General features: G+C 41.0%; 1 protein-coding gene and 1 long non-coding RNA gene across 7 annotated transcripts in view; one reads left to right on the top strand and one right to left on the bottom strand.

The window, feature by feature from the left end:
- The window catches only part of slc35f4 (solute carrier family 35 member F4), a 109,946-nt gene that overhangs the window by 6,217 nt on the left and 80,201 nt on the right, over positions 1–23,528 (bottom strand). For 5 of the 6 annotated variants that reach the window (XM_052019505.1, XM_052019515.1, XM_052019523.1 and 2 more), the window contains 3 exons: positions 10,615–10,740; positions 1,617–1,809; positions 683–772 (listed from right to left, as the gene is read on the bottom strand). In XM_052019505.1, the coding sequence (XP_051875465.1) occupies positions 683–772; positions 1,617–1,809; positions 10,615–10,740 (409 nt within the window). The remainder of the gene's footprint in view (positions 1–682; positions 773–1,616; positions 1,810–10,614; positions 10,741–23,528) is intronic. The other variant, XM_052019548.1, reaches the window with a different exon arrangement.
- LOC127572380 (uncharacterized) lies at positions 10,363–22,396 on the top strand. Its single transcript, XR_007956623.1, has 3 exons — positions 10,363–10,377; positions 21,573–21,617; positions 22,307–22,396. It is a non-coding gene; the product is annotated as an uncharacterized LOC127572380 (long non-coding RNA).

Raw genomic sequence — 23,528 nt, 5'->3', positions numbered from 1 at the left:
CAAAGTAGCAAATGCCGTTAAGGCTAACATGTGAGTAATGGCCATTTGATTGCAACTATGAAGCTACAACTTGACAATGACTCCAGAAATGAGAAGAGAACGGAGGGAAAAATGGTTCAGTGGAAGTGTGTATTCTTTGGTGTGTGGGAGAGGGGGGGTGGGCTGAAAGTGGAATAGGGATAAAGGAGAAAGTTGGTAAAGAAAATCAGAGTATTGTAAAAACATCAATGGTTTTTAATTAATTTTTTCTTGCAACATTAATTATGTTCATGATATGTAACAATTGTGGAAATCTGACAATAATAAATAACTAGTATTTGACAGAATTTCACAACTTTCAACATTGCTTTTTTTCCCCAAGAAATCAATACATCATTGATGTAGAAGTCCAAGAAGCACAATAGCTGTAAGATGGTGGGCCCCGCAGTATTCTAAGCATAGTGAGAATCAAAGCACATCAAGCTGAGGATATCCTACTCACTGCAGTGAAAGAAGGCAGATTTTATAAAGGTCAGGCAATTTACTCAGCCTGATTATCACCTATACAACAAAGACAAACTTTTACCCAATTGTTTTGTCACTTTTAATACTTTTTAACCTAAAGTGCAGAAAGAAAATAACCATTTGATATCTTTACTATGAAGGATAGGAGCGCAATTTACAGCAAAGGTAAGAAAATTACCTGCATTTCCAGGGACACTCAGTACAGTTCCAATGGATATAAGTATAGGATATGTTAAGACAACACCGACATTCACAAGAATATTGAAAGCTGCAGAAAAAGCCAGAATAAAAACATATCATTATTTTGAGGTAAATTATTCATGGATTTTCATTCTTGGAGAGAACAGCAGTAGGTCCAACTGTTTGAGGAGATTACTGTCAGTTATGATATTGGTTAAGTAGATAATAACTTTGCTTTGGAAACTGAATTGAATTGTTGTTTCATAAGGGTGAACATGGATTTTTGTGGAAAAAGTGAAACTGCTGTGGATCATCATTAATCTTCCTGATGAACTTGATAACCATTCCCATTCCCATAAGGACAGTGGGATCAGCAGCAATGGATATCTTGGGTCCTCCTCGGTTAAAAATCAAACTGCAGGAAGAACTTACCTTTTTTCAGGAAGCTTAGGAAACACCTGCATATTAAACAAAAATGCCAAACTCCTGTAATGGATGTTTCTGTTGAACAATTACTATATTGAAATCAATAACCCAAGTTTGGAGTGGGACGCCCCCCTCACAGCTTGCCATCTTCAGTTTGAATGCATGATTCAATGGATCAATGTTGAGTTTTCTTGATGCCAATTCTTAATGGTCTTGGATTTCTGACGTCATTTATTTGAGCCCACGCCATCTCCCAAATCAATTCATTCATAAGAATTAAAATTACTCCCTTGCAAGGACTCATCAATCTGAATGAGGGAGGAGGCACACTATTTGCCAACCCAGTAACAAAATCTCATTCATCTATAATGTTGCACTATGCAATTAAAATTTTAAAAACACCTTCAAAAGCATTATAAATTAGACTGTACAGGATTAGTTTTATGATTTTAAGGGTAGGACAACAGAATGAAATCAATTTCTAAAGAAGCATTCAAATTACATACCTAACCAAAGCCCTGCAATTCCACAAAGGTAACCCCATGGCAAAGCAGAAAATGAGGACCAGTACTCCACTTTTGTAAAATACAATATCACGGGTGCTGATGATATAAAAATTAAATTGAAGAAACCCAGAGTAGAAATGAAATAGGCTGCTTCTCCAAAATTTGCACTTCCAAGAAACATTTTAAATAGGACCTGGAAGAGATGCAAGGAAACCAGATTAACATATTTTATAATGGGATACAAAATAACCCTCAAGATATTTTGTAAATCATAAGAACAAATTTAATTAAACCATTTAAACAACCAAGGTTTTAATAAATTTGTAGTAAAAAACTTCTGGAAATGCCCAACAGGCTCAGCAGCATTGTGGAGGATGGAAAGAGCTAACATTTCAGATTAATAACTTTTTATTGCTGTTGCCTTAAGTATGTTCATCTGAAATTGATCATGTACTTTACAAATTGTGGGGAGATGTATTATCATTAACATTTCACTGCATTAGCAAAGGTCAAATACAAAAATAGAATGCTTTGACTTTCAAAATGTAGCATTTCATTGCTGGGAGCAGCATCATAAAGCCAAGGCTTCACGATCCCTTTATTAGAAAAAAGAACATTTGTGCTTCAATGAAAACTAAATATGTTCTGATTTTATAATTATATTTACAATTTGACTGTTGATACTTAGAAACTTTTCTACCATTCTCCATTTAAGGTACACAATTGTGATATTTTGTTAGCAATCTTGAAATTTTCCCTAGTTTGAATCAAAAGTAATTACAGGTGGCGATAATAGGTGCATCGAATAAATGGTTCATGATTTTCCTAATAAAATATCATCATGTAACTTGGAATAAAATATTAACCTACTCTTAGAAATAATGGTGACATCCAAAAACATCAAAAGGGTAGGAATTGTTTTCCACATTAGAAAGCTAACATCTGGTTTGGAAGAATCATTGTCAACCTCTCTCCTAACTCAAAGCAAACTTTAGATCAGCCTGTCCTCTATTCAATTTGTGGAGAATAAGGTAAGGTAAGGTATCTTTATTAGTCACACGTACATCGAAACACACAGTGAAATGCATCTTTTGCCTAGAGTGTTCTGGAGGCAGCCCGCAAGTGTCACCACACTTCCAGTGCCAACATAGCATGCCCACAACTTCCTACCCCGTACGTCTTTGGAATGTGGGAGGAAACCGGAGCACCCAGAGGAAACCCACACAGACACAGGGAGAACGTACAAACTCCCTACAGACAGCGGCAAGAACTGAACCCAGGTCGCTGGCGCTGTAAAGCGTTACACTAACCGCTGCACTACCATGCCTGCCCCCTGAGCCTTTAACATTGTAATTAATGGTGCTGTAGTCTTTAAAAAAATTTTAAAACTTAAATATATCAACAAACAATTGCTTCACATATATGGCATAAATCACCTGAAAACATGCCTTTCCATCATTTCCATACAATTCTGACAAAGATTGTCATTGCAACATATGTGAGAGTAACAATTTATGTCTCACTTTATCCATGTCCTAACATTCAGTCATAGATTGTGAACTTAGTCCAACAGAACAATGTAAGTTTTTACTTAATAGCAACAGAGGGTAAAGGCCAAGACCCAAATAGCAGGAGGCGATGTTGAAAACAGCAAACATGCTGATCAAAATCAAAGTGAGATACTGAATAACTATTACATGAGGATACAGTGAAATTATGATTTCTTGTATTTTGGTTATTTGTTTTGTGGTTAAACTGAGTGTGAATTAACTTTAAGTTTCTGCATTTACTTTAGCTTCCCAGCTGCTCATCCTTGTCTCCAAAATCAGATGACAATTATTGGAATTGCTGAACCAAGATCCACTTTTTGACACAAGACAGTTCATAATACACGAGATTTGCCTTTGTAAAGAAAAATACATATTTTAAAATGTCCAGATAAAGTTGAACTGATTAACACTCAACTGGAGAATGTTTTGCATATAGTTTAAAATCATCTTAGATATTTAAACATATCTGTTTTCGGATTAATAATTTCAAATGACCTGAAATGCTAATTTATTTCTCCCCCTCTGCAAAATATGCCTGACCTGCTGAGTACTTCCAGCATTTTCTGTTTCCATAAATTCAGAATATCTGTTCAGAAAACAGTTAAGAAAGAATGACTTGCATATATACGGTCACTCATACATTCCTTTCAAATCATTTCAAAAGCATTGTATACTCAATGAAATTTTTTTGGAAGTATAGTCCTATTGTAATATAGCAATCATGGCACTGACAGCTTCCAAAATACTATTGTGATTATGGCTAAAAACGTTCATTGAGAGGTCATAATTGTCTCAGAACCTAAAGATAATTCCTGTCTGCTTCTTCAAATTTGTGCCATGGGATCTTTTATGTTCACCTAAAAGAGTAGATAGGGTCTTGGATTAACACCTCAGTACACCTATCTCAGTACACCTATCTCAGTACACAACCAGAACCTCAGCCTAGTTTTTTGTTCAAATATCTGGAACCAGAACTTTACAATTCAGAGACAAGAGCACCACTTTCTTCCACCATTAATGAAAGATGAAGAAGCTGGTTGTCTTCAGGATAAAGAGAATTTAAGATTTTTTTCTCAATCTCAACAAATGTAAATTTGGCCCATCGGGTTAACCCACCTGGTTAGTGGTAGTCTGCAACACCAAAAAAAACAATTATGAACATTGAAATGAATAACATTGCATTTTTCAATTTAGCACCCATTTTCTTCCACTTTCCGTGGCCAGATACACCTCATGTGGTTCGTACTTAACCATAAGATATAGGAGCGGAACTAGTCCATTCGGCCCATTGGGTTAACCCACCTGGTTAGTGGTAGTCTGCGTCACTGCTCATAGCTTTCAAGGAGCTGTGCTCAGAATCTAGGGCAGAAATCCCACAGCCAGAGCATTAATGTCCCTAAGAGCAGGACCTTCTGTATGTTGTCCAAAAGCACACTATCTAAAAGGCATCCAGTGCTAAGAGGTTTGGTTCTAGTCCCTTTAGAGAGAAGACAACGATTTCATGACTTGTCCTTTGAGGGCACACAGCCCTGACTCAGATTCTTTTACATGTCCAGTTGGTTCAGGGCCTAGTATAGCAAGTAGGAACTCTGTTGTTGGATCTGCCTTTGACATTTTGACTCAATGTTATTTTTCTTAGTGAATTTTTTTTTACTCAATCTAAACAAATATAGTTTCAAAGAGCAAATATCCCAAAAGAAATTGATTAACAACCATATGTGCTGCTGCGGTCCAGCAATTGCCGTCTTGTGGGAGATTTATCAGTATATTAAATTTAGAAGGAATGCTAAATTAGGCCGACTGTGAAATTTGCAGTCTTACTGAAGCTTGAATAATTGGTTTGAATTCAAGTTCCCTTCATGTATCTGGTGAGATTTAACTTTTCAAAGTAGAGATGTTTAGCAAATCAACAGTTTGAATTTAAAGTTCTTAATAGGGTAGAAGTTTAAATGGGCTGCTGGTGCAAAATAGGAGATACTGCATCAATTGCCCATTAAATACTCAGTTACCCTGACTTCAATACAAATTAATAAGATAACAGATAACTGATGTATACCACCCCAGTCAAATTATTACGCCTAATACCTGTTTTATCATGTTCTTTTTAAGTTTTTAATATCCGGTAGATGGAGTCATAGAGCAATACAGCACGGATACAGACCCTTCGGCCCAATGAGTCCATGCCGACCATGGTGCCCACTTATCTAGTCCCAATTTCCTGCATTCAGCCCATATCCCTCTAAGCTCCCCCCCCCCCCGACCGCATGTACCTATCCAAGTGCTTCTTAAATGATACTATTGTACCTGCCTCAACCACTTCTTCTGGCAGCTCATTCCATATACTCACCACCCTCTGCGTGAAAAAGTTGCCTTTCAAGTTCCTTTTAAATCTTTCCCTTCTCATCCTAAATCTATGCCCTCTAGTATTGGACTCCACTACCCAAGGGAAAAGACTGCTACCATCCACCTTGTCTATGCCCCTCATGATTTTATAAACCACTACAAGATCACTCCTCATTTTCCTATGCTCCAAGGAATAAAGACCTAGCCTGGCCAACCTCCCCCTATAACTCAGGCCCTCTAGTTCTGGCAACATACTCGTAAATTTTTTCTGCACTCATTCCAGTTTAATGTCTTTCCTTTAACAGGGTGACCAAAACTGTACAAAGTACTCCAAGTGCAGACTCACCAACAACTAATACAACTGTAATGTAATGTCCCAACTCCTATACTTAGTGCTCTGACTGATGAAGGCCAAACGCCTTTTTCACCACCCTGTCTACCTGTGACACTGCTTTCAACGAACTGTGCACTTGTACTCCTACATCCCTCTGTTCCATTACACTCCCTAGTGCCCTGCCATTCATTGTACAAGTCCTACACTGGTTTGACTTTCCATAATGCATCACCTCACACTTATCTGTATTGAAATTCATTAGCCACTCCTCAGCCCACTTCCCTAACTGATCGAGATCCCCCTGTAATCTACAATAACCTTCTTCACCATCAACAACACCTCCTAATTTTGAGACATCCACAAACTTACTGATCAAGCCTTGTGCATTTGCATCCAAATCATTTATATAAATAATGAATAACCACTGACCCCTGTGGCACACCACTAGTCACCGGCCTCCATTCCAAGAAACAACCTTCAACCACTACCCTCTGCTTCCTACCTCCAAGTCAATTTTGAATCCACCCAACTAGCTTTCCCTGGATTCCATGGGACCTAACCTTCCAGACCAATCTACCATGTGGGACCTTGTTGAAGGCCCTAAAGTCCAAATGGACAACATCCACTGCCCTATCCTCCTCTACCTTTTTGGTTACCTCTTCAAAAAAACTCTAAAAGCTTCGTCAAGCACGACTTTCCACACACAAAGCCATGCTGACTCCTCCTAATCAGACTCTGTCTATCCAAATGCTGGTAGATCCTGTCCCTCAGAATTCCCTCCAGTAATCTCCTCACTACTGATGTCAGGTTGATCAGCTTGTAGCTCCTTGGCTTGTCCTTGCTACCATTCTTAAACAACAGAACCACATTAGCCACCTTCCAGTCTTTGGGAACTTCACCAGTAGGTAACGATGAAGCAAATATCTCTGCAAGGGCCTCCGCAATTTCTCCTCTAGCTTCTCACAAAGTCCGAGGATGCACTCAGTCAGGGCCTGGGAACTTATTCACCTTAATGTGCTGCATGGCTGCAAGTACCTCCTCCCCGGTAATATGAATTTCCCTCAAAACATCTCCACTAGTTTCCCTTATCTCTTGAGCAACCATGATTTTTCCCTCAGTAGACAGAGGAGAAATATTTATTTAAAGATCCCACCTGTGGCTTGAGACATAGGCAGCCCTGCTGATCTCTAAGTGGATTTACTCTCTGCCTAGCTACCCTTTTACTCTTTATATAGTTAGAGAACCTCTTGGAATTTTCCTTAACCTTACCTGCCAGATCCAACTCATACCCTCTCTTTGCCCTCCTGATTTCCCTTTTAAGAGTGTTCTTAATATTTTTATAGTCATCAAGGGATTCACTCATCCCCAATGTCCTAAACCTGATTGTAGCAAGATTGAGAATCAGACTGTAGAATCAGGAGGCTGGATGAACTGGTATATTGGAAAGGTATTTGGAAACTGATGTTAATTTGATCCCTTTATCCTCTGTTTTCTGCTCATTAGTGTAGCATTTCTATGGGAACTGTCTAGATTGCCTGATCTGCTATTTTTGTGGTATTTGCTTGTGGTGAATTCAACCTTTTTTTCCCTCAACTGCTGATAACACAATTCAGTTTGGTAGATACTAGGACCAGAATCTATTGATGGTTTTTTTTGCAAATTAATGGTAGATTTTGTTGTTCCTGTAAAATGTGACCATTTGTCTGAAGAGATAATTGTTGTCAAGGTAAATGGCTCGCTGTGAAGTTAGAAAGCCAAGTCCAAATTCTAGTTACTTCTCATCCTTTGAGGACAGGATTGGTGAGATGAATGGGAGAAATACAGTGGATGAGGTGTACATTAGTTTTCTGAAAGCTTCTTATAAGTTAATGGACGGATGATACAGAATCAATAGGAGGGCTGAAAATTAGCTTAAAAATAATAAGGAAAATTGCGGCAAAATCATATAAATATTCTTAACATGTTAAGGTGCTCTTAGGCATTGGAAGGAAGGGCATCTATAGTTTCAAGCCTCCATAAATAAAAGTTTTCCCAACATTGAAAATCTCTTTTAAAAATAAATAAATAAATGGATCCATCAGATGGCCCCAGGTGCAGGGATCACAATGAACCATTAATCCATGCCTACTGATTTGAATGCAGGCGGCATAGAAACTTTGTACTGCTGCTCATTTACATAATCGCTGGTTATAGTTAGCATTCACTACACTGCATGTCTCAACTGTCATGATCAGTGAATTAAAACCGGTCTGTACTACTTAAAGCTAGTCTGCATCTCTTTCAAGGGAGGCGGTTTGTGGCTAGGGTACTCCCATATGACTTGGGAAACTGTCACTTAATGACATTATGTGGAAAAGACCAAGCTCCAATGTTCGGGTCTCTGCACTGGAACCATTGTGCAAAGAAGGGCAGGTTAGGAGCAATGTGATCAGACGGCCTACCAGTCACACTCTGCAAAGGTTGCACATGGAGACAGCTGTGGCAGACAATAAAAGGCTTCAAGCTCTAAAAATTGGATTACAGTATCACAAAAAAGTTCAATGGCTTCAAGCAAATGTCATGATCAGAGAACACATCTTCGAATTCCAAATCTCAGCAACAAAACCAGCAGTTTCAAACATGGCTCATTACGCCACACACCCATCACTCACCTAACAACAATTCCATCAATCAAGACTTTCTGCATTCGTTTCCTGGGTACTGGATATCACTGGCAAGGCCAGCATTTATCGCTGATCCCTAATTGCCTGCGAAGTGGTGGTGTGAAGCTGGCTTCATGAACTCCTACACTGAAGGTACTCCCACAATGCTTTAGAGTAGGAAGTTATAGAATTTTGACAGAGTGTCAATGAAGGAATGGCAACATATTTTCAGGTCAGGATGATGTGTGACTTGCGGCTGTTGCCCTTGTCTTTAGTGATGGTTGAAAGTAAGCTGCTTTGGTTTGGATTGTGTAAAGTTTCTTGAACATTGTTGGGGCTGTATTCGCCCAGGTAAGCAGAGGGTTTTTTGACCATTCTCTCAACTTGTGTCTTGTAGATTGGGGAAAGGCTTTTGGGTCTCAGAAGGTGTGCCACTCATCTCCTCCAATCACTGGAATGCTTTCACCTTGATTTTATACTTATTATTTTCTCATTTTCGTATGACATAGGAGGGCATTCAGCCCATTCTCTCTGCCCATTAGACCCATTTCCCACACTTCCCTTAAACTATTCTCTCTCAATGGCTCATCAACACCACCCCCACCCCCCCACCTCTGACTCTCCAGCCACCCACCTGCACTAGAGGAAATTTATAGCAGCCAAGTAACCCACCAGTACAACTTTGGGTGTGGGACGGAACCGGAGCAGCTGGGGGAAACCCACAAGGAGAGTGTGCAAACTCCACACAGACAGCACCGGAGGTCAGAAGTGAAGCTGTATTGCTGGAGCTGTGTGGCAACAGCATTAATTGCTGCACCACTGTGCCGCCCAGTGACCTTAGTTTTACCAGGACTCCTTGATGCCACACTCGGCCCAGTGCTCCTTGATGAAAAAACAAGCACTCTCACCTCGCCTCTGGGATTCCCTGATTAGGTTTGAAGCTTAATGGACCTGGAAAATCCCAAACTGAGCATTGGTAAACAGGTTACTAGTGACTAATTGCTGCTTGATAGCACTATTGAGAACACTTCCCATTGTTTTGCTGATGATTGAGAGTAGACTGACTGGGTGGTAATTAGCCTGATTGGATCGAATAGAGTTGTTGGAGCCCAATCTGCACACTCACAGACAGCAGCTGCCACTCAGGCTGCCATGGAGATGGGGGAAATATAGAATCAGATGGAAAGAAAGGAGTGGTGGAGTTGGGAAGGAGGAAATGCACAGAATCACAAAATAGTTCCGTGGCCACGTGGCCCTTCAGGTCTGTACTGGTTCTGTATACGAGTAATCCAGCTGATCCCACTTCCTCACGCCATTCACACACTCCTGCAAATTACTTCTTTTCACATACTTGTCCAGCCCCCTTTTGCTGCCCCCGCCACTACCACAGGCAGTGCATTCCAGACCCCAGCCACTCTCCGCGTAAAGAAACATGTCACTTTTGCTGATCATCTTCATTCTATGTACTCTGGTTCTTGACAATTTTGACTATCTATTCTATCTTTGCCCTTCATGAGTTTTAATTACTTTTACCTGAAGGGCTGTATGGAAAGAATTAAATGTGCAGTGGTGATGGGCTGTGATTAAGCCAGAATGAAAAGTCTGATGCAAAGTCTTTGACATGAAACACCAACTCTGTTTCTCTTTTCACAGATATTGCTTCATCTGCTGAGTATCTCCAGCATTTTCTGTTTTCACTACAGATATTAACTCATCTGCTGCCACACCTTCCGAGCAAAGGGGCATTCTAGCTGGTTCCAGGCCTGTTGCAAGGACTGCACACATCAACTGTTTGGCAGGGGCATCTTCTCCTAACACATCCCAATTGACCAGTGCCCAGCAGCTATATGGTCACAAGGAATCCTCCTCAGGAACTTCTCCACCTGGGAAAGGTGAGGGAGGGGATAGGGATAGTAGTGGAGTGGGGGAGGGGACAGTCCCTATTGCTGAATATCCTTGGGAAATAAAACAAAGTTAGGGCTAGAAGAACAATCTAGTAAACTGTGATTGACAACTGTGTACAATCATATTATCATTGGAACTCAGTGCCATGTTAAAAGAGGAAACAAATTATTAGAACCATTTAACCAATTTTTAGAAGGTTGATAGGTTGATGTTGGTGCATTTACCTTGTATAATGCTGATGTGGAGGCAGATCCAACAGCCAGTGCGACTCCCATGATTGAATCACCGTGGAAACCATCCGCATATGCCATCATTACAATCCCAGTAATTGCCATGATTGCAGCAACTATCTAATGTAAAAGCAATGGGAGAGGGGAGGACAAGAGAAATATAAATGTTTTAAACAATCTTCAGAATTTTCTTCATGATTAAAGTAAACAAATCTCAAGTGTACCAGGTTATCAAGCACAAGAACTTTTAATGTAATTTTGCCACATGTTCATATTCTTCCATAATCCCCATACAGATGCCAATTTTACTTAGTGACAATAAATTGGCATAAACAGGCATTACACATGAATGGATTTTATTAATTAAACAGCCTATTTCAATTTACAGATTTACTTTCAAAGTTCTCAGTGTTTGACAGTAAGGAAAAATAATGTTCTTGGAGTTTTCTCCAGGGATGTGAAAATGATCTAAATTATTACAAGATTAAAGATACCAAGACTGTAGACATTTGGCAGTATTTCAAGGCAGGATGTTCTATATGTGTTTAAAGTATTATACTGGAAATTAATGATTCACGTCCAGGAATGTTCTCTACTCTTTTCCTGACAAACATTTCCTGCAGACAAATCTCGTTAAAATCCTGGCATAGTTTTGCAATTTAAATATCTCTTATAATGGTTTCTTTCCAAAGTTACACTAAACAAGATTGAACTTGTGGAATCATTAGTGCTTCAGCATTCAGAGAGTATTCAAAAACAAAACAAATGTTTTATTCTGCTATTTTTTGCTGCAGAGGGTTATGTGTAATATTGAAAATGCTATTGCATAATTATGTAATTTTATGGGAAAGAAAAATCACCTCTGCATTTCAGCTCTCTGTAAAACTGCCCTTTGCCAATCTGCTGACCAAAGAAGGAGGGAATATCAGAGTACCATTAAAAGAGCTTGAAGAATGCTTTGGTCAGCTAAAATGAGCAAGACTCTCTTGTGATTCCTATTTCACTGGCTGAGGTGATCTTCAATTACCAGCATTCACAAGATCACAAGACAAGGGAGCAGAAGCAGGCCATGCGGCCCATCGAGTCTGCTCCAAGGAAAAGGGAAAAAGAAATGGGGAATGGGGAGGAAAAAAAAATAACCTATTCTAACCCAATTTCCGGCCTTATCCCCATATCCCTTGATACCCTGACTATTTAGATATCTATCTATCTCTTCTTTGAACGCCCCCACTGATCTGGCCTCCACTGCTGTACGTGGCAAGGAGTTCCACAAATTCACCACCAATTCACCACCCTCTGGCTTTGCCCTTTCAATATCTATACTTCTACTGATAACACATCAGGAAAAATTGTGAAAGGATGCAGGAATATCAATAGGTAAGATCACAAGATACGAGGTTAGGTTATCTGGGTAGATCACATACACCACAAACCTACCATTGGATTAGGCATCACTAGAATAGAACCCTTAATAAAAGCAGATGAAACATTAATACTTAGGGCACTCACATGGTTTCATAAAGTATGAAACATGTTCATCTGACTTAGAAATAGGTAGGATTCTTAATTCTTGAGGAAGATCCACAATGATCTCATAAAGTACATCTGTGCTATGCAGAATATACCATGTAAAGTTGCAAAGCTTTTCAAGCACATACTGAATAATTCTAGAGGTAGCAAAAAGCATACCTTAAGGAAAACAAATTTCTATTCTAGAGCATACCATTTTATGAGCCTTGTTATATCCATATTGCCCAGGAATACAAGAAGTACTTGTTAGCAAGGTGGACCTGACCAAGTCACATCCCATCATCACTCAGAACCAATCAACGTAATCACAAAATTCTATAAAATATTCTGAGCTCAAAGGACTGAAATAAGAGATTTTGTACAAGATTGAACAGGGTAAATCTTCAACATTGCATCAAAAACCCTCTCGCCATTTTGAGACACTAAATTGACTGATGTTATTATAATAACCTCAAGCAACAAAAGTAATATGTGGCAGCAATGCCCTTGAAACCTTGCAGGAAGAAAATTCATAGACAGTGTTCAACAGGTGACACCTGTATTAGTTATTAGGCAAAACCAATGCAGACAATACCATCAGACATCTTTTGACTGCTGTTTGCCTCTGTTGTTCATGGTTAGGTTATGTAAAAATGAAACATTCTCTCAGATAGACTATGTCAGCAGATTTACAATTTCAGGTATTATTAACAAAATAGCTCCCAGGATTCTTGAAGAAACATACAGGGGATATGTTGCCAAGTTTACATTGCTGTACAAAGTGCATAATGAAGAAATGTGCCCAATGCCCCAGTGATTCAGTGATGTGCTATTGTGGATAATGTTTGGAGTGGTAACAGCATCAGAAACAAACAAGCTAATATCATTATACCTGTTATTCCCTAAATATTTTAATGGTGCTTGAAATTACCGAAAGCAGCTCATTTAATTGATATCCAAGCCACTACCTATAAATCTGAGAAACAGTGGCTACAGTGTGCACAATCTGCAAAATACACTGCAGTTACTTGCCTTTGCTACTCCAACAGCACCCTCCAAACCCACCGTGAAGGACATGGACTCAGGTGCATGGGAACACCACCACCTGTATGTAACCTTCCAATATGCACACCATCCTAACTTGGGAAAATATTATCCGACCTGGATCTAATTCCTGCAAATCCTTCCCTCAACACACTGCAGGAGTAGATTCACCAAGACTGCATCAATTCAAGATGGCTCACCACCCCCTTCTCAAGGCCATTTAGAAATAGGCAATACGTGCTAGATTTGCCAGTGACATCCTGATACCCAAAAAATTGCTTAAGTGGGAATAAAAGAGTAAAAGCTAGCCCATCCTCTGTTTCCAATGTTTTGCTGGGAAAGACAATCTTACCCTGATAGTTCCTCCAAACTGTCTGAGTTTCCTGTCTCCCAGAATTCTGGCTGGAAAGAAATTATCTCGTAGTGCAATGCCATGACTGCAAGAAACTGCAGAGAGTTGTGGACACAGCTCAGCACATCAGGGAAACCAGCCTCCCCTCCATGGACTCTGTCAATACTTCTCGCTGCCTCGGTAAAGCAGCTAGCATAATCAAAGACCCCACCCACCCTGGATTTTCTCTCTTCTACTCTCTCCCATGGGGCAGAAGATACAAAAGCCTGAAAGTACGTATATCAGGCTCAAGGACAGCTCCTGTCCTGCTGTTATAAGAGCATTGAATGGTTCCCTAGTACGATAAGATGTACTCTTGACCTCACAATCTACCTCGTTATGACTTGCACCTTATTGTCAACCTGCACTGCACTTTCTCTGTAATGTGACACTTTATTCTGCATTCTGTAAATTTTTACTTTGCACTACCTCAATGCACTGTGTAATGAATTGATCTGTATGAATGGTATGCAAGACAAGTTTTTCACTGTACCTCGGTACAAGTGACAATAATAAACCAATTCCAATTCCAAGTTGGAAAATCTACTTCTAGTATGTCTTAACTTTTTCTTTCGCCATTTGTCACAGATAACACTTAGTATTTTATAGTATGAATGTAGCATAGTACTTACAATACATAAAGATGAGTTAAGAAGATTTCGATTTTTTTAAAACATAAATGACAATATATAAAATGAAATGGAGTGTCTGAATAACTTTCCAGTGCTTAATTGTTACAGCAGTCAGCATATCAGCCAAGGCAGTCAGAATGATTTATGAACTGTAGACATTTCTCAGAACATGAACTATTTTCAAAAAAATCAGCAGTAAATCTGTCTCAGCATGAATACTGATGTTCACCATTTGTCACTTGTCAGAATTCTGCTTGTATTTCAGTGAACTACACAATCAGAAATGTAGCTGATTAGACTGAAGGTCACCACTGCTGTTGTGGTTACAGTTTGATTCTGTCAAAGTTACAAGTTGAAATGTTCTGGCTGTGAAATCAGGGAAAGTCTGCTTACGCTTAAGTGATGGATTAGTCATGTCACAAACAAAATAGAAAGCCAGGTGTCAGGAGGACAGATGTGCATTTTAACACAACATTTAGTGGAAATGGAGCTTGCATCCAATAAAATAAAAAAAATTAACCTGACCATCCCATGTATGCTGAGAATAGTCCAGCCTCTGTTTTAAACACAGAAGCTGATTCTGTTCAAGATAACTCTTGAATACATCACATCAGAACACCCACAAGAGGATTAGGATTCCAACATGATCTTAAGTGGGCAGCCACTACACCACCTACACCAACCAGTTGGATAAAACTCTCACTGGATTGGCCTCACATGATTGAAGTACTATTTTAAGGGTACCTGGCCGCAGCCACTCAGACCACAGGGACGTATGTACAACTGGTCATTGTATGCAAATGGATGTCCAAGAAACATGAGAGCTTGAAGACGTAATTCTGATTTTTTTTTGCTTTGTTCTAAGTTTATCATGGGTGCTTGTTTTGCTTGGCATGAAGAACAGTTGATGTCAATAACCCTGATGAGCAATTGGTGGCCCTGTTAGAAAACAAAGTCAGGGGGACTACAGGTAAAAAACTTTAGAGTCATAGAGCACTACAGCACAGAAATAGGACCTTCAGCCCATCTAGTCCATGCTGGCCTGGTTTTCTGCCTAGTCCCATCTACCTATAGCCGGACTATATCCCTCCATACCTCCCATTTATGTACCTATCCAAACTTCTCTTAAATGTTACAATTGAACCCACACCCACCACTTCTGCTGGCAGCTCATTGCACACTCGCACCACCCTCTGAGTGAAGTAGTTACCCCTCAGATTCCCTAAATATTTCACCTTTCATCCTAAACCTATGACCTCCAGCTCTAGTCTCACCCAATCTGAGATGAAAGAGCCTGCATGCATTCACCATATCTATACCCCTAATAATTTTGTATACTTCTATAAGATCTCCCCTCATTCTCCTGTGCTTCAGGGAATATAAAGTCCTAACCTATTCAACCCATCACTGTAACTCAGGTCTTCAAGTCCCAGCAACATCTGTGTAAATTTTCTCTGCACTCTTTCAAGCTTATTGATATCTTTCCTGTAGGTAGGTGACACACAATACTCTAGATTTGGTCTCACTAACGTCTTATACAACATCAACATAACATCCCAACTCCTGTACTCAATGCCCTGATTTATGAAGGCCAATGTGCCAAAAGCTCTCTTTACGACCCTATCTACCTGCGATGCCACTTTCAAGGAATTATGGATCTGTATTCCCAGGTCCCTTTGTTCTACCGCACACCTCAGTGCCCTACCATTCACTGTGTAAGTCTTACATTGGTTTGTCCTCCCAAAGTGCATCACCTCACACTTGTCTGCATTGAATTCCTTCTGCCATTTTTCAGCCCATTTTCCCAGCTGGTCCACATCACTTTGCAAGCTTTGATAGCCTTCCTTGCTGTCCACCAATCTTGGTGTCATGCGCAAATTTGCTGATCCAGTTTACCACATTATCACCTAAATCATTAATATAGATGATAAACAACAACGGACCCAGCACTGATCCCTGCGGCACACCACTAGTCACAGGCCTCCAATCAGAGAGACAACCATCTACTACCATTCTCTGGCTTCTCCCGCTAAGCCAACGTTGAATCCAACTGACTACTTCATCCTGAATGCCATGCAACTTAACCTTCTGGAGCAGCCTCCCTTGCGTGAATTTGTCAAAGGCCTTGCTAAAGTCCATGTAGAAAACATCCACCACCTTTCCTTCATCAACCTTCCTGGTAACCTCCTCAAAAAACTCTATTAGATTGGTTAGACATGACCTGCCACATGCAAAGCCATGCTGAGACATTGGGAGGTCTATAATATAGTCCCATTAACGTGGTTGTCCCTTTTTTATTCCTTAGTTCCACCCAAATTGCCTCAGTAGTTGAGCCCTCCAGTATGTCCTCTCTGAGCACTGCCGTGACATTTTCCCTGATGAGTGATGCCAACCCTCCCCCTCTATCATGTCTAAAACAACGGAACCCCAGAATACTGAGCTGCCAGTCCTGCCCCTCCTGCAACCAAGTCTCACTAATGGCTACAACATCATAATTCCACGTTTGGGTCCACGTTCTAAGTTCACCTGCCTTACCTACAATACTCCTCGCATTGAAATAGACACAACTCAGAACATTATTCCCACCTCGCTCAACCTTTCAGTTTCCATCTTTGCTTGTAGTCTTAACATCTACTTTCCCCACAGTGTCTCCACTTGCTGCCCTGCCGCTCTGGTTCCCAGCCCCCTGCAACTCTAGTTCAAACCGCCCCGAGCAGCACCAGCAAACCTTCCCGCAAGGATATTGGTACTATCCCGTTGTACTGATCCCAGCTACCCTGGAAGAGAGCCCAATGATTTAAAAATCTGAAGCCCTCCCTCCTGCACCATCTGCTCAGCCACGTGTTAAGCTGCACTATCTTCATATTTCTTGCCTCACTAGCACGTGGCACAGGTAGCAATCCTGAGATCACCACCCTGGAGGTCCTGTCTTTTAACTTAGCATCTAACTCCCTGTATTCACTTTGCAGGACCTTGTCACTTTTCCTGCCTATGTCATTGGTACCAACGTGTACCACAACCTCTGTCCACTCACCCTCCCCCTTAAGGATGCTATGGACTTGATCCAAGGCATCTCTGACCCTGGCACCTGGGAGGCAACATACCATCTGAGAGTCTCGTTCTCGTCTACAGAACCTCCTGTCTGCTCCCCTGACTGATGAATCCCTTTTCACTACCGCTTGCCTCTTCTCCTCGCTTCCCTTCTGAGCCCAAGACTTGACTGCTTTGGCTTTCCCCTGGTAGGTCATCCCCCCCCAAAAGAATCTAAAATCATATACTTGTTATTGAGGGGAACAGCCGCAGGGGTACCCTGCACTGACTACCTATTCCTTTTCTCTCTCCTGATGGTCACCCAGCCACCTGCCTCCTGCAACTTAGGTATGACTGCTTCCCTGTAACTCCTGTCTATCAACCCCTCAGTCTCCCAAATGATCCGAAGGTCATCCAGCTCCAGCTCCAGTTCCCTAACACGGTCTCTAAGGAGTTGCAGCCGGATGCATTTCTCGCTGATGTAGTCATCAGGGACACTGGAGGTCTCCCTGAGTTCCCACATCATGCAAGAGGAGCACACCACTGTACTGGGTGTCATTCCCACTGCTCTACCTGTGCAATAATAAAGGAAGATAGAGAACCTAACAGATCCTCACCTTAGCCTCCACCCCTTGACGCCTAAGCCTCATGAGCCAAAACCTCAGCTCCCCACACTTACACTGGCCCACTCACACAATGGCCGCTCTGCTTTACCCTGCCTGCCTTTTTATTGGCTGAGTTGCCACACACTTAGCCAATCAGAAACAACTTTTATATGTAAAAAAGGCTGCTAGCTCCTCCCCTCTGCTGCTCTGGCTGCTGGAACTAAAAAAAATGCCTTAGCCAGGCTTAGAAGACATGACTATGTATTTCTGCATATAGGTCAGCAATGCTGCATTGGGGGGGGGGGGGGGTGGCAGTGGGTGGATGGCCTGCAATTCACCAGATCTGCAGTTGCTGACTGAGGTGTCCATCTGCAGCTTCTCCTACATCAGGGATGGGGGTGAGGGTTTAATTCACTTCTTTAATTCATCTTTAATTCACAACTGCATCAAACAGGTCACCAACATCTACTGAAAGGTAGAAATATAGGAGTAGGCCATTCAGCCCCTTGAGCTTGCTTCACCATTGGTTGATCATCCAGATTCAGCACACTATTCCTGCTTTCTCCCTGTACAGAGCTAACCAATATACTGCCTACCCGACGGGTTATAACAAAACCCAACAAGTGAGTTGTGGGATAGGCAACAGCAGCTGGCTTTCCCAAAAACCATGGATAATAGACTCTTCTCAAGTAGTTATAGGGCACCAGAAGATGAATGTGTGGCATCTGCTAACAAAAAGGATTTTCACTCCAACTTGGATTACTGTGAATCAGTGCACCATCCAAATGCACTGCAGTTACTTGCCCAGGCTACCCTGGCAGCATCTTCTAAACCCATGACCTTCATCACCAAGAAAGACAAGGGCTTCAAGTGCATCTAAATCACACACCATCCTGACTTGGAATTATGTTACTGTTCCTCCATTTCACTGGATCAAAATCCTGGAACTACCTGGCCAACACCACAGTGGGAGTACCTTCACCAGAAGGACCACAGTGGTTCATTAATGGCTACCACCACCTTCTCAAAGGTACGTGGGGATGGGCAATAAATGCTGGCCTTTCCAGAGTTGTCCAGATACTGAGAAATGAATTTTAAAAAATCAATTCAAGGCCAGCAATATCTGCTTGTGCTGCCTTTTTGCATTACAGGCAATCTTTCCTGGAAGAATACTCCCTGCTTCCATGCTTAAAAACTTTAAATATGGTCTCATATATTCTCAGCATATTGAAACAATGTACTGGATTGGTTTATAATGTTTACAGCAGGTTCTAAGCACTTTTAAAATCTGTTCCAAATTGTACTCCAAATGGTGTCAAACACAAGTAATGTAAAGAGGAGACACAAGAGACTGCCAATGCTGGAATCTGGAGCAAAAAGCAAACTGCTAGAGGAATTCAGAAGGTCAGGCAGCACCTGTAGAGGTAGAATAGTTGATGCTTCAGGTCGAGACCCTGCAACAGTCCACAAATGCTGCCTGACCCGCTAAGTTCCTCCAGCAGTTTTTTTTTGCGCAAGTAATATATACCTGCCTTCTCTGGGATCTCACATTCATCCACTCTGATATTAGCCCTTGATCTGACATTAATGTTAAATGAAACATTTGTACCACATCAAAATGACAACTGCATCACAGCAATCCTTAACTTGAAAACAAATGAATTGTTACATCTTTGTTTTCACACTAAGTAAAGCTAACATTTTGATCCTTATTCTTCAGTGTATAATAGAATACTGGGAGGTATATCATGTAGCATTTGAATTACTAATATTGGGAAAGAGTGAATTGTTCAATTTTTTTGTAACTTTGGAAGATGTCACTAGCAGGTCAATACACCTCAGTACCACAGCTTCACAAAGCTGTAAAATGTTAACACAGTAAAAGTGGGGCACTTGGGCAGCACAATGGCATAGCTAGCAGAGTCATTGCATCACAGTACCAGAGACCAGAGTTCAAACCTGACCTCGGGTGCTCTCTGTCTCCAGCTTGCACATTCTCCATGACTGTGTGGGCTTCCTCAGGATGCTCCAATTTCCTCCCACATCCCAAAGTCTTGTGGGTTGGTAGGTTAATTGGCCACTATAAATTGCCCATAGTATGTCAGTGAGTGGTAGAATCTAGGGGAGTGGGAGGTGATGAGAATGTAGAATTGGTGTAAATGGGTGGTTGAAGGTCAGTGCAGACTTGGTGGGCCGAAGAGCCTGTTTCCTTGCTGTCTCTCTCTCTCTCTCTCTCTCTCTCTCTCTCTCTCTCTCTCTCTCTCTCTCTCTGACTCTAAAACAACAGAGGCTGCATTACTAAATCATAAATACAGGATGAAGAGATTTATACAACATTTACAGGCAGTAAGGTACTGATGACAACATTATCAGAAATAATCATTGCAATAAGCATTCATTTTGCAGTAATTATTGGCATAATTGCTGTACATTTATGTAAGCCTCATTGGCAGGATAAATACAGATCAACTCTGCTAAAAGAAAATGTCAAAATAAAATCAACTCTAATTACACATTATATTCCAATTGCTCCAAACAAAATAATCCACATTATAATAAAACTAAGATATTAACGGAGGAAAATTCACAAAATAAATTACTAAAAAATATTTCTGTCAACGTAATACCAAATTAGCAGATGGGCTTTTACATAATTGACTGAATATATTGGTTCACTTTGAATTCAGTCACAAATAGTGTAAGACAAGTTACAAAGAACACAATTTTAACTGTTTCTGCTGGCAAATATGGTAATCTTTTTGCCTGCAATATCATATTATTGTGCACATGTTAGCAATAATGCAAAATAGATCAGAAGAAAGGAAAGAAACAAAAGCAATTTCATCCATTTTGTCATTATTCCAAGCCCATTGCACTTCTTTTCACTCCACACCCTAGCACTTCTATTTCACCCCCCCCAACTCTGCAGTTCTCCTTCCTCCCAGCACCTCTCCCTTACCATCTTCTCAACCCAGTTGTATCCTCTTAACTTACCTCCCCACACCCTAACACTCTTCCCCCACCCATTTTACACTCAGTCGACATCATCTCCAGCCACCCAGCTTTTCAAATATTTCCCTTTCCAAATCAGATGCTTTGCTGCCATCGTTGTAGGGCACAGTACCTACAATTGTAGCATATCAGTTATATCCTCCCCTGCCCTGTAATTATCAAAAACTAGGACTTTAGTAAAAATGGTAAAGAAATTATTTTATTCGTAAACAAGATGCTGGTGTCTCTCTTAAGACCAACACAGTAGTGTAGCTGTTAGCATAACGCTTTACAGCGCCAACAACCTGGTTTCAATTCTGGCTGCTGTCTGTAAGGAGCTTGTACATTCTCCCCATGTCTGCATGGGTTTCCTCCAGATGCTTCGGTTTCCTCCCACATTCCAAAAGATGTAGGGGTTAGGAATTTTTGGGCATGCTATGTTGGCACCGGAAGCGTGGCAACACTTGCGGGCTGCCCGCAGAACACTACATTAAAGATGCATTTCACTGTGTGTTTCGATATACATGTGACTAATAAAGATATCTTATCTTATCATAATTGCCCTTGAGGTGAGGCACATTCTTAAATAGCTGTAGACCTTCTGATGAAGGTATTTCTGTAGTTCTTTGGTAAGGTGTTCCTGGATTTCAATCTGGTAACGGTGAAGGAACAATGATATATTTTCAAGTTAGGACTGTATACAACTTGGAAGAATGGTGTTCTCATATACTACTACCCTTGTATCTCTAGGTGATGGTGGATCTGGATTTTAGGGATGCTACCACGGAAACCATGGTGAGTAACTGCACTGCACCTTGTAGATGGTGTACATGGCAGACACAATACACACTAGTAATGGAGGGATTGAACGTTCAAGATGGTAGATGGAAAAGTCAATCGAGCACGGTTCTTTGTGATTGGGGACTCAACCAGCTTGAAGACTTCACAGCTGCTGGATACCAGAGAACCTGCTGAACCAACACTTGATAGTAGTAAACCTCAGAAAAGGAAATTTTTCACAAGTGGGATCTCTACAACTTTGAGAGAAATTTTCTTTAATGTCAGAATAAGTAAATGCTCCACTCTTACTGCAAATTCTGTGCCACTGTGTTTGGTCAAATCAGTATGCTGCTATTTAATTGGTTTGCCAGGTCATTACAGAGGACAGCTAACTACATTCCAATAATGTGGTATCACATGTGAGCTGGACCAAACAATGAGGGAAGATTTTTGTCTCTGAATAATGTCAATAAACCAGATCAATTTTTAAGACCATCCAATTCTGTAACCATTCCTGATTACTGCCTTTTATTTCAAATTATTTAATTAGATAAGTTTAACTTCCCCAAGCTGCAGTGGTGAGATCTGAACTCTTTCTAGAACATTAGTCCATGACGATTTTACTCATCTGTGAATAGTCTTTACATTACACATTGCAGTCACTTTAGCACACATTACCACTTCTTCACTTTGCTTATATCCAGTTGACAACCACAACCTAGTCAAATTCTTCAGCACTGCAGGGCCATCTACAGCCCATACATCTGAGAGCCCACCAGCTCTGAGCCTCGGACAGAGGAGACCATAACAAGAATAGAAAGGCAATCAGCACCAACTGGAAGGAGTACTTTGGAGAATTCCTCAACCAAGGCTCTGTCTTTCATGTGAGTCTCCTGACATTATGTGTCATTATGTGGTCTAGTCTCACCACCACCTCAGACAGACGAGATTGAAAAATCTATCTATTAACTGAAAAACAACAAAGCCGCAGGAGCAGATGGTATCCCTGTGAGCTTTTAAAACTTGGCAGAGATAAACTTCAGGCACAAATTCACAATCTCATCTCTGACATCTCAGAAGAGGATGACCTGCTGGGGACCTCAGAGATGCTGTGATCATAATCATCTTCAAGAATAGATCTGATAGTGGTGTCTAGAGACAACTATCCCCGCTGTCTGTCACAGAGAAAGTTATCACAAGGGTCTCCATCAAAAATCTCTTCCCAGTATCTGAAGAGCTGCTCCCTAAATCGGAGTGTGGATTCTGTCCATTTAGAAGCACACTGGACATGATCTTCATATGGCAATTCCTAGCAAAATGCAGGGATCAATGTCAGCCCCTATGCATGGCCCTTTTTGACATGGCAAATGCCTGCAAGGACAATACTGCTCAAGTTTGGCAGCCATCATATTAAAACATAAGCAGAAGTAGCAGAAGTTGGCCATTCAGTCCTTTGTGCCTATTCCTCCATCCAATGAAGTCATGACTGACTTTTATCTCAACACCATTTTCTTGCATTTGCAACACTTCTCCTGATTCCCTAAATTTCCAAAAATCTCTATTTCACATCTGCAACATCATGGCATGCAAGAAGTGATTCGAACCAAGGGGTTCAGCGTGGTCCCCATCTCTGTGCACAATCAAGGCTCTGCTATTGCTCCCACACACTTCTCAATCTTTCTCATTGCAAAACTGCACCCCACTTTCAATAAGATTCTCGCTGGGGTAAAACTAATCTACAAAACAGATGGGATTTTGTTCAGTCTACACAGCCTCCACTCCAGAACCAAGGTCATTCCAACCTCAGTATTCATAGAACAGTAGAAACATAGAACCATACAGGACAGGAACAGGCCCTTCAGCCCACAAATGTCTGTGCTGACCAGGATGCCAGTCCAAACTAAGCCATTTGCCAGCATGTGGTCC

This window comes from Pristis pectinata, chromosome 1, assembly GCF_009764475.1.
Source record: "Pristis pectinata isolate sPriPec2 chromosome 1, sPriPec2.1.pri, whole genome shotgun sequence".
NCBI lineage: Eukaryota > Metazoa > Chordata > Chondrichthyes > Rhinopristiformes > Pristidae > Pristis > Pristis pectinata.
This window is presented reverse-complemented; position numbering and strand designations above follow the sequence as displayed.